This window comes from Bipolaris zeicola, assembly GCF_000523435.1.
Source record: "Bipolaris zeicola 26-R-13 unplaced genomic scaffold scaffold_37, whole genome shotgun sequence".
Classification (NCBI taxonomy): Eukaryota; Fungi; Ascomycota; class Dothideomycetes; order Pleosporales; family Pleosporaceae; genus Bipolaris; species Bipolaris zeicola.
The window spans coordinates 39,947-50,943 of record NW_006912086.1 but is presented as its reverse complement, the minus strand read 5'-3'; the positions used below and the strand labels follow the sequence as shown (position 1 = coordinate 50,943).

General features: G+C 51.4%; 6 protein-coding genes across 6 annotated transcripts; 2 read left to right on the top strand and 4 right to left on the bottom strand.

Moving 5' to 3' along the window:
• Positions 1-1,699: 1,699 nt before the first annotated feature.
• On the bottom strand, positions 1,700-2,113 carry COCCADRAFT_90758 (uncharacterized protein; the record flags this gene model as incomplete). The annotated part of the gene is made up of 1 exon (XM_007712017.1): positions 1,700-2,113. The coding sequence occupies one exon, from the start codon at positions 2,111-2,113 to the stop codon at positions 1,700-1,702; it is 414 nt and encodes a 137-aa protein (XP_007710207.1).
• A 230-nt stretch (positions 2,114-2,343) lies between these two features.
• On the top strand, positions 2,344-5,583 carry COCCADRAFT_90680 (uncharacterized protein; the record flags this gene model as incomplete). Its single annotated transcript, XM_007712016.1, has 2 exons — positions 2,344-4,548; positions 4,600-5,583. 2 exons carry the CDS (start codon positions 2,344-2,346, stop codon positions 5,581-5,583), a joined length of 3,189 nt encoding a protein of 1,062 aa, XP_007710206.1.
• Positions 5,584-6,163: 580 nt separating this feature from the next.
• COCCADRAFT_3285 (uncharacterized protein) lies at positions 6,164-6,841 on the bottom strand (the record flags this gene model as incomplete). Its single annotated transcript, XM_007711981.1, has 1 exon — positions 6,164-6,841. One exon carries the CDS (start codon positions 6,839-6,841, stop codon positions 6,164-6,166), a length of 678 nt encoding a protein of 225 aa, XP_007710171.1.
• A 233-nt stretch (positions 6,842-7,074) lies between these two features.
• On the bottom strand, positions 7,075-8,136 carry COCCADRAFT_24558 (uncharacterized protein; the record flags this gene model as incomplete). Its single annotated transcript, XM_007711990.1, has 1 exon — positions 7,075-8,136. The coding sequence occupies one exon, from the start codon at positions 8,134-8,136 to the stop codon at positions 7,075-7,077; it is 1,062 nt and encodes a 353-aa protein (XP_007710180.1).
• A 1,204-nt stretch (positions 8,137-9,340) lies between these two features.
• Positions 9,341-9,948, top strand: COCCADRAFT_90636 (uncharacterized protein; the record flags this gene model as incomplete). The annotated part of the gene is made up of 2 exons (XM_007712015.1): positions 9,341-9,814; positions 9,877-9,948. The coding sequence occupies 2 exons, from the start codon at positions 9,341-9,343 to the stop codon at positions 9,946-9,948; spliced, it is 546 nt and encodes a 181-aa protein (XP_007710205.1).
• A 206-nt stretch (positions 9,949-10,154) lies between these two features.
• On the bottom strand, positions 10,155-10,997 carry COCCADRAFT_34985 (uncharacterized protein; the record flags this gene model as incomplete). Its single annotated transcript, XM_007711998.1, has 1 exon — positions 10,155-10,997. The coding sequence occupies one exon, from the start codon at positions 10,995-10,997 to the stop codon at positions 10,155-10,157; it is 843 nt and encodes a 280-aa protein (XP_007710188.1).

Below are 10,997 nucleotides of genomic sequence, written 5' to 3'. Positions count from 1 at the left end.
TTGCATATTCCCCATGTTAGATTTATTTCATACTTGTCCATTTCTTTACGAGGTTGAAAGTTTGCAGCCCTCGGGCGTTTAGGGGACGACTGGGATGATCCTTTTGTCTGGCGTGTTTCATAATGGTTAGCATTGGGCTTGCTTTTTTGTTATTGTTGTTGTTGACAGCATCGTCGGGCTTGGTCATTGGGCTCTTGCAAAGCCCTGCCGCCCCCGCTTCATTTTTTTCCCGTCGCCCACTGTACTTATCTCATCGACCAAGGCTGGTTGTAAATATTTTCTTCCAATCATTACACGAATCCTGCCGCAACGCAAGCGTTCCCCCACTTGACCCCTCCCTGACGTGTGATCATCTGCTCGCCAAAACTTGTAGTAGGAACATATGTACGATAGAGTGGTGGTTTCTGTTCGGTCCGATAGGGGAGACAGATGAGAGCAAAAAAACCGGTGTAACATCATAACACCATGCTGGAGATGACGTATGCATACATACATTTTCCGCTCGCAAGTGGGATGTTTACATGTCACCTTGGTAAAAACTATGTATCATGGTCGTGTTGATCAACGGGCTTGATAGGCGTCACATGTCATATAGATGAGACGCGTTTCCTTGTACATGCACATACATAAAGGGGACGGAAGTAGACGCTCTCTTGGCTGCGCAGCCACTGTATTTACATCTCCATTTTATTGTTTTTCTTTAGAGTTTGGTATTTCTTCCTTTCGACACGCAAATGTTACGCATCCGCATGTGTATATATTTGCTTAACCACGTAGCACACGACCCTGTAGTACTTTGCGTCAACAAAAACATCGCATGTTGTTGTTTTCAGCACTCGCATACGAGGGTTTCCATTTGGTCATTTTCTCCCGATGTCTTACAGCAAAGGCTAGCATGTCCCTAGGTTGGATGGTTGGCAGCCTTTCTTGCATGTTCCTTGTGTTGTGGCTGGCAAGAAATTACTAGACAATCAACCCAAAGTCCGGTGTTGTAAGTATAGGTATGCACTATAGGTGTATACACTACAATGTATGTACTCTATGTACATCTACATCGTGGCTTGTCACTGGTGTGGCTTGGTGTTTGTCGCCCCACTTGGATGGGATATCTAAGAATGACCTGCATTCTTAGTTACCACTCTTAGGTCTGAGCTTATCGCGGCTATACCGCTCTTCAGACTGGGGATGCATGGCCTACATTGGCAACTAGTACCTGGACGGCGCCGCCGTCAGTTTGTATGGTGTTGAGCGGCTCAGCGGTCAAGGGTAAGATGCGAGCACGCGAGTCGTGTGCTACCGGTAACCACGGGCCAAGCATCGTTGCTGACCGCGCTGATCGGCTTTGATGCAGATAGAGTGCAGGGCAGCACATCTCAAGACATCATGTGATAGGCGGCCTGCAGAAGTCTTTGTCAGGTGGCTCTGCACACTGCAGATTCGATAAAGATGCGTGCGATCTGGACCGATGGACCCCAAAGAAAAGCAACAACAAGCACATTGATAGGAATGGGTTCGAAAAGCTTCGGGACTCTCGGGCATCACGGCTGGCACGGCCGTTGATATAACGGCAGTTCTCTCGGGCAATTGTCGGCATCCTATCTCTACCAAAAACGTTGAGGCTCGCGCATCTGTGGCGTAGGATAGGCGACACTCAACCTCCCCCGGACCAGTCAACGTCATTGCCAAGCGACCAAGCACTTTAGTTTCGCTGAACGGCCATCACATTATAGCCGTTGTGTCGTCCGCTCGTCGTGCTCGTCAAGCTGAATTGCCACAACAAAACTTCTGGCAACACGCAATTGCCAGGCGCCCATCGAGCAGTACCGCATTGCTTGTAACCATCCGCGCGCACCAAGAGCAAGGTGAGCGTGAAGGATCGTTGATACCTGACCGCCAGGCGCGCGCCATCCAAGCTTTCGGCTGGCACTGCCGAGACTAACACTGTGTCTGCAAGCCTTGGGCTTGAGATTTCTTGATTTCGGTCCAAGACTTTTCTGCTCTGACCCGTCAAAACAATAGCCACGCCTTTTGTCGCATTCCCCCAAGGCCGACCTGCGCTTCGTTCCCGGCCTCGTACCACCACGCCAGACGGCACTCTCGATCCACCCCCCATCAAAGGACCGGCGCCTGGGCGGATCCTCAAGTACATGCATTCAACTTTGGATCCATCTTTTTCCTACCTTGGCCGACCTTTTCGACAACGCGGCCCCGGCTCCTCACTCCCCCCCCCCACATAACAAACCTTTTGCCCGCGCACCGCGCTTCGTACCTATACGCCGCTATACTCGGGTGGACACAACGAGAAACTCAGAAGAAAAAAAGCAAGGCTAGTCGCGCTTCATCATGGCGTGGGACCACCTGTCCATCACCAAGCCGCATCTGGTGTACTTGATTCTCGGAGGCTTCACCAGCTTGTTTATGCTGTGTTCCTCCGTCATCAAGGAACGCCTGTACATTGGTGAAGCCACGGTCGCGACCATATGTGGCATCATATTCGGTCCCCATGCAGCCAATCTCATAGATCCTTCGACTTGGGGCAACGTCGACTTGATCACTCTAGAGTTTTCACGCGTTGTCCTCGTCGTGCAATGTTTTGCCGTCGGTGTTGAGTTGCCTCGCGCATACATGGAGAAGCACTGGAAGTCGGTGGTCCTGCTACTCCTCCCAGTCATGACTTTTGGCTGGCTGATAACCAGCCTGTTCGTCTGGGGCCTGTTCAACTCCCACCTCAACTGGCTCGACAGTCTCTGCGTTGCCGCTTGCGTTACTGCCACTGATCCTGTCCTGGCCTCGTCCGTTGTTGGCAAAGGCAAGTTTGCTAAACGAGTCCCCAAGCACTTGCGAGATTTGCTGTCTGCTGAATCTGGCTGCAACGATGGTATGGCCTTTCCCTTCGTTTACCTGGCCATTTACCTTATCCATTACCGCCCCGACGCCAGCAAGGTTGCGTACCACTGGTTCTGTTACACAATCCTCTACGAGTGCATATTTGGTGCTTTCTACGGTGTGGTGATTGGCTACATTGCAAGACGTGCTATTAGATATGCTCACGAGCGCGACCTCATCGATCGAGAAAGTTTCCTCGTCTTCTACTTTGTGCTCGCACTTTTCTGCGCTGGCTCAGGTTCGCTCTTGGGCATGGATGACTTACTCGTAGGATTTGCTTGCGGTGTCGGCTTCTCGAACGATGGATGGTTTTTGGAGAAGACAGAAGAGTCCCATGTTTCCAATGTCATTGACTTGCTCATTAACTTGGCTTTCTTTGTCTACTTCGGTTCCATCATTCCCTGGGAGCAGTTCAACTCCGACATCATTGGACTGTCGCCCTGGCGTTTGGTTGTGCTCGGCATCTTGGTACTCTTCTTCCGCCGTATACCAATCATGTTGATGCTTAAACCCGTCATTCCGGATCTCAAGACATGGCGCGAAGCATCTTTTGCTGGACACTTTGGACCCATTGGTGTCGGTGGTTTGTTCGTTGCTATCCTTGCACGAGCCGAGCTCGAGACCGGTACCACGACGCCGTTAGCTGTATTACCTGAACCTGGTTTTGAGCATCTGAACATCATCGAGATGATATGGCCCATTACCTGTTTCTTGGTTATTGTCAGTATTGTTGTCCATGGCAGTTCGATTGCTGTCTTCACCCTTGGCAAACGTATCAACACCCTCACGATATCAATGTCGTACACACAGGGCAACGAAAACGGACCTGGCTGGATGGAACGTCTTCCCCGTATTCAATCGCGTTCGAGATCTTCCATGGCACGCCGCCCATCCGAATCATCCTTTGACGAAAAATCTGACTTTGCAGCTGCAACAGGCTTCGGTGGCTCATTTTTGCGTCGACAGAGGGAGGAAGACAACCCAAGCCGTTCAAACTCTGTTAAGCCTACGGGTAGAGGCAGGCGCTGGGATGCTGGTCATGGACCTGGCGGTCCCATTGCTCAATCTGCCATTACACCCAACAGGCGTGATGAGGGCAAGGTAGAGGCCATACCACCAGAACAAGATACAGACACGTTTGCCGATGCCATGGCCATTTCTAGTTCCAGTTCATCAAGCGCAAAGGAGAAGATGAAGATGCGCCAGCCTGAGGAAGAAATTTATCAGGAAGGCCATCAAACCGTCTTCGAAGACAAGGAAGGAAATGTTTTGGGCGTGAGGGATAGTCACGGCGAACATGGCCAAGTACGAAAGGAGCACGATATCCAGAGAGGACAAGACTTGATTACCCAGGCCGAGGTTCAGCAGGGAGTGTCTCAGAAAGAGCATGGTAGTGAACTTGAAGAAGCCCCAAGTAAGATTGAGAACGCTATCGAGCATCCTCACAAGACGTGGCGCAACCGTATGCAAAGTTTCTCAGGGCGTATGCACAAAGACGGCAAGCAAGCAGATCCTTCGAAGGCTGACAAGCCAGCTCACAAGCCTGGGCCCGCTCTCGCCTATCAATACGGTAACACTATTATTGTTGAAGACGAAGACGGCGAGGTCTTGAAAAAGTACGACATTCCAGCGGCGCCAAAGAAGAGTAAGGATGGCCGGCCTGTGAACACCCGTGGTCAATCTATGGCAGAATCGTCAAGTCGCGCCGTCCAGAGTTTGAAACGCATGGGAACTCACATGGGCGTTCCAAACACTCATCACGCTGGCCCTGAGGGTTCTCAAGCTGCGAATGACAAGAAGAAGAAGGCGGCTGAAGCAGCTGCCAAGGAGCAGCAAGATGACGATTTGATTCGATTCACTGTTACCGCTGGCGGACGTCGCATGAGCAAGCTGGAGTTCATTCAACAAATGGCACAAATGAACCCCAAAGACAGAGCCAAGTTCGTGCAAAACAGCGACGTTCCCGAGGCCGTCAAGGATGCTGCACACAAGGACGCACAGGAGCACACTGCTGAGCAGCGCCGCCAAGCAGCTTCTAAGCAAGCAAACATACCTCCTGTTGTAGGCAAAGAGGGTGAGGCCGAGCTCCACAAGATTGAGTCTCCTGCAGCAGACGAATCAGGAAATGCCCGTGGTCCAGAAGGCCTGACACTGGTCGACAGCAACGATGAGCAGGTTCCTTTCCACTCTGTGCGCCAAGATCTAGAAAACTACTCCTACGGTCAAAACGGCGAGACAGCAGCAGAGCGCCGGAGACGGCAAGCAGCAGAGCAATCCTCAAGCCAGGGACCCAAGGACACCGCAACCCCTACTCCTACAACACAACAGCCCCTCAAGGAAGAAGCTGGAGAAGGCGAAACCTTCGAAGGCGAAACAGCCGCAGAGCGCAAGCGCCGTCTCGGTGCCCTGGGTGTAGCCAAAGACGACACCCCCGAATCCGACTCTGAAGATGAAGAAACCGGTGACCCCCTAGAAACCGGTCGCGGTACCCACTCGCGCGCTGCCGCCGAACCCAGCAGCCAAAAGACACTCTCGCCCGCTCCTCGTACCCCCGGTATCCGTTTCGCAGACCAGCCCCGCGTGCCTACAAAAGACGAGCGCGTAGCCGAGGAAGCCCGCGAAAAGGAAGAAAGTGAGCGCGAGAAGAAGAACAACAAGCGCAAGAGTGGATTGAGTAATTTGATTGGAAGGAAGTAAAGACAGGGGGGGATGACGATATGACTAATATGTTATGCTGTGTTGTTGCATGGAAGATGAAGAGATGACATTTCAGTCTTCTTTTTGTTCCTCTTTCTTCTCTTCTTTTTTGGATATATATACGCATGTGTATATGTTTGATCCAGGTTTAGTATAATAGATGGTGTTTCGTTTTTATCACGCTTCGGGCGTGTGTTTATGGCGTTGTTCGTTTTTGTTCGAGGCAAGAAAAAGTAGATGAAAGTGGTCATGTTTCTTGTTTTTCTAAGAGATGGTTATGTATGAAGAGGGGAAGGAGAAAGTGGGTAAGAGGGATGCATTAGTGAAGATACCTTATACAACTCAGAAGACTTATTATCATCACGTTCGTTTGGGCATTGCATATTTGAAGTGAATTTTAATTATTATCCTCAATTCTCCATGAACAGCTCGACACCCAAGTACCGTGCACGAAGATAAACCCGTCATACCAGAAAATACATCATTTTCTTCGTCATGACAAAGGTACATGGAAACTTGTCGAATGCCCTCGAATCTCCCTTGCTTTGATATGCCTTTCTAGCAGTTTGAGCACGACAAGCTAGTTGTCGGCATCAAAGGCCATATCCCGAGTAGATCTCCCGCCCTCAGCAGGAGCCTTGCCCTTGGTAGACCCCTTCTTCTCGGCAGCAGACGCCTTGTCATTACTAGCAGGACCAGCAGCAGGAGGCAAATAGCGACCCATGGCACCCAAATGATACGACCTCTTGACTGGATACGTAAAACGCTCCCCAGTCTGCATATCATACGTGATATTACGCGGCTTTGGGTTCGCAAGCGCAGCAATAGCCTGGGCGGGGGTGAACGTGATGGCGATGCGATCAAGCTGGGCAGCACGCTTGATTTCCTTTTCAGACTTCTTCTTGACGACTACTACCTCTTTCTGCTTGCCTTTGGGGGCTGGGTTGGACTTTGCGTGCATGCCGCCAATGACGTCCTTGTCTTCGTCAGACTCTAGCGTCAGGTCAATCATTCCATATACCGGCCTTAGGGAGAATTTTATGGGGGGTTCAGTACTGGTTGCACGGCTGCCCGTTGATACGGTCGTCGTGGGTGACGTTTCTTCATCCGCCATGGTAAGGTCAATGGTCTCCTTGGGCTGGATGGGAGCCTTCTGCGATTGGGATGATGGCTGCGGCTGCGTCGTCAGCTTGCTACCTTCTGAGCGAGACCGCTTCTTTCCCTTTGGAGGGGCAGAGCCAGAAGGACCGGAGCTCATGTTTGAATGATTGTTTGACTTGACGAGGGTTGAGGTATGGCGAGACTGCGGTGTGGAGGGTTTGGTTGTTGTCAAGTAAACAAGGCGGGGTAAGATAAATATTCAAGTTATTTACTGTGGGCGATGAGTGGTGAAGGGTGAATGTACCGCTTGGGCCACCTGCAAACGCTCGAGTGAAAGGTATATGTGGTAGTGACCACTAGTACACGACTGGACTACCATATTGAAGTTCGTCAAGGCCGCCTTCGTTTGCCTTTTTGCTTCCCTTTTTGAGACTTGGACGTCTCTGGCTGTGATGAACCTTGTGCTGAAGGCTGCTGGGGAGCTTGCTGTGCAGCTTTTTTTGCCTTTGACCCTCGTTGTCGGGGCCGAGGGCCAGGCTTTGGCGGTGAGAGACGTGCTTGACCCGGCCTGTGGTACTCAAAAGCCTCCAGCAAGCCAGGGTGCATGTCTGTGTATCTATATAGCTGACCCCCAATGGTACGGAGATATTTGTCGTCAACCTCGGTGAATCGCTTGCCACTATTCACCCCCCAATTGAAGATATAGTCACGTGCAGGATTATGTGCCTCGAGATCGGTTCTTATGGCTTCGTCTATAACAACAGGTTCATCGCTGGTGGCGCTGCTCACCGTCGGTGGACGAGAGGCTGCGGACGATGCAAGGGATATGTATGCGCCAGAGTCTGGGGTAGTGTCTTCATGAAAGAGGCCGTAATGGGTACGGAACGTCAATACACTGAGCGGGAACTGAGACAAGTACATTTCCTTGTAGACAGCGACCGCAGCAGGTATCGTGAACATGACTGTTGGCCTGGGGGTTTTCCTCCTGCCATGTGTGGGCAAAGATTCCTCAATGTTGATGGAAATGTCTTGGGTATCCTCCAAATCCTCGTCGTCGTCGAGTATGTCCGAGTCTGTCAGGCTGTCGTCGTCGCTATAGCTGTCGCTTCTTTGGGTATGTCTTTCGTCTATGCTGTCCATATCATAGTCTGGCCTTGCCCGATACAACGCCTCGAAATTGTTGCCGCCGCCGCTCAGGGGTATAAAGTCTTGCTCTTCCTGATCCCCATTGTTCTTTCTGCCGCGTGCAAATCGACCGCCGCCATTGTGTTGTTGGCCGCCACGCCCTCGTCCCCTTCCTCCGCGTGCTCCTCCTCGCTCTGCTTTCCTCGCGTTGTGGATGGCTTTTTGGCGTGCTTTGTGTCGGATCGGGGGCGGCCCTTGTGGCTTTGTGGATTTGGACTTTCGATTCTCAGCTGCAGTGGCGCGCCGTCTCTGGCATGGGCGCGGCATAGCGGCAGCGAGTGTTTGTGTGCGAATTGCTGGTTGCAGTTGTGCGATAGACGTCAGACTTTACGACGCTCGGCCCCTCCCAAACTGGGATTCTGAGATTGCTCGCTTTGTCCCTGGTGCACATCCAGGTACCGCGCGACCATGATGCAAATCCTACAGACAGTAATAATTTTACGTTGAAAATAATTGCGAGTGACAATTTTTCTTAAAAATGATATTTATTTAGAAATACCTGTCGTTTTGGCGATACTTCTGGAACCTGTTTCGTGGCAATAATTGACTCTTTTCCTTTACCAATGGCAAATGCACGAATTATGCATCAACCGGCTCTATGCATTATCAAAGGAAACTGGGACCCTTTGGTCGGTGCTGGCCCTCCAATTCTAGAGAATGGTGAGAACAAGCCAACTGCCATGTACACATAACTCGATTTCACGTGGGAACGAGCAAATCCTACCTTGAACATAAACAGCGCAAGACTCTTATGCACTCAGCTATGTCAATTCACAAAGCAAATCTGCCTTGCCTGTCGTCTAAGCCACACACCTCTAGGACTCTTCCCGGGGTCTTTTTCATTTCGCCATCCCAGCACTCCCAAGACACTCATCTTCCTTCAAGTCCCACCTAAAACCACGCCGCACTTGACCAAATTTTCTGAATCCCATGCAAACATAAGGAAACCCCCCCACTTAATGTCGTTCCCTGCGGCTCTGCAACGCTTTTCATTGCGCAGAGCGGACAAGGCAGACCCGTTTATTTAGCGCCCGCATGTATTTTACCCGATACCCGCGCCGCAACCCCGCATGTTGCAACCGCCGCACGACCGCATTGGGCGAGTAAAGGAAGTGATCCGAGTGATAGAAATAGGATCTTTATGAGATGATCAATTTGGTTGCTGGGGTTAGGGGGCGCGAAAGGAAGCGGCGCGGTTGGGGGTTGGAAAGGTTAAGATGGGTGCGGAAGGAGCAATGGAGGGAAAGGTACTTGCTACTTGCTTTTACTACCAATTGCGCTGCATCACTGTTGCTAGATTCGCATTCAGATCTTGCTTCAAGCTTAATCTTTATTTGCTTGATCCTCTATTATAAGAAGTTCTTCTTTCTCCTACTCTTTTGTATCAACAAAGTCCATCCAGTCGCGCGAATCGACAAACTACCCATACTATCACCACCACCACAAACCATCTCACACAACCCCCAACACCATGCACACCACCACCACCCTCCTCACCCTCTTCCTCACCACACTCACAGCCGCCCACATCCTCCCACCCCAACCCCCTCACCCTTACATCCTCCCTCGCGCCACCACCCCATCACCCCAAGACCACTGCACCTTCACCCTCTACCACAAACAAATCTCCTCCAATCCCCGCAAAAACTACATCTACCTCCCCACCATCACCGATCATGCAAACGGCCTCGTCATCGACATCGCAGCCACGAAACCGGCGACGGAACGTAATTCGTACATAAGGCTGTCGGCGACGCAGAAGTATGCTGTTAAGGGGTTGTTGGGGGGTGAGGCGTTGACGATTAGTGGCCGGGATGGTGGGAATGGGTTGGGGTTTGAGATGGGGGGGTTGAAGTGGGAGGCTGATGGGAAGAAGGAAGGAGTTGAGGGAGGCGAGGCGGGGTGTCAGGTAGGGGAGTGGGTAGAGAGTGGGTTGGTTAATAGAGTGAGTTCTCCCGATCAATAGTATGCTGGAATCTAGGAGAGCAGGTGCTAACACGGTTATAGGAACGAAAAGTTGAGTGTGCGTTTCCTTGCGGGAAGATTGAAGAGGAGGGAGAGAGGGAGGAGTTGAAGTAGGAAAGTGCAAGTGTGGACGGAGAACTAAAGGTCCTATATCACCAAGCTGCGAGATGAGTGTGTGATCGTAACTGTACGATATAATATTGTAAATATTGCAGAAAAGCGACAGGGAGGTTCTATTTTGTTCTTAGTTCTTTCGAAAATACCCATAGGCATCCATGCCTTGACCCCATCTACCAAAGAAACCCCATTCGTAAACCCACTCATCGATTTCCAAAAGTCCAAACATCCCTTTCCTGGCCAATCCACGGCACAACCTTCTCCTCACACACAATCCTCTCCCCACACTTCCCACAAACGCCCTTCGCACAACTACAGCTCTCCTCTACCTCCATCTCCTTCTCAATCGGCCTCATCATCTGCCCCTCCAACCACGCCGCAAACTCACCCTTCGCACACCCCGTCACCCTCGCAACCCTAACACCCCTTATTCCCGCAAAAAGCCGTAAAACGCCATCGTCACACCCATCAAACATACTCTGCCACGCATGAATCTCCAGGTACTCTGCTCCGCTAAACGCAGCCGTAGCTTGCTTCTCTGTAAACCGTGGATCGGTATCCAGACGCACAGATAGGTACCAGCGCCGGATCTTTGCGATTGCAGAGGCGTCGAGGAGGGGTTTCCAGGGGGAGACGAGGTGAGGGAGAGATGTCAGGAGGGAAGGGTGGGCTTGGAAGATGTGGGTTGAGTAGAGGAGGTCCTGGGCTTCTTGGTGGATTCGCTTGCAGGTGGCGAGGATGGCTGGGTAGATGGGTTGCGGGGCGTGGCTGCGCTGTTGCGAGTACTCTACTAGGGAGTTTGAGCTTGGGGTGTTGGCGCAGAGGAGGTAGTCGTAGATTTGGTTGCGGAGTTCGGCCGGGAGGAGGAAGAAGATTGATTGTTTTTGGGAGGATGTAGGGAGCCGTTTTGAGGGTGTGGTGGAGTGATGTGTTTGTCCTCCTGTTGGTGATGTGCGCAGGGGAGGTGTGGTGCTTGATATGGCGTTATCGCTCATATGTGTGTTGAGCACGTTGAAGTGCGCGGCAAAGTAGTATGCCATTGACAT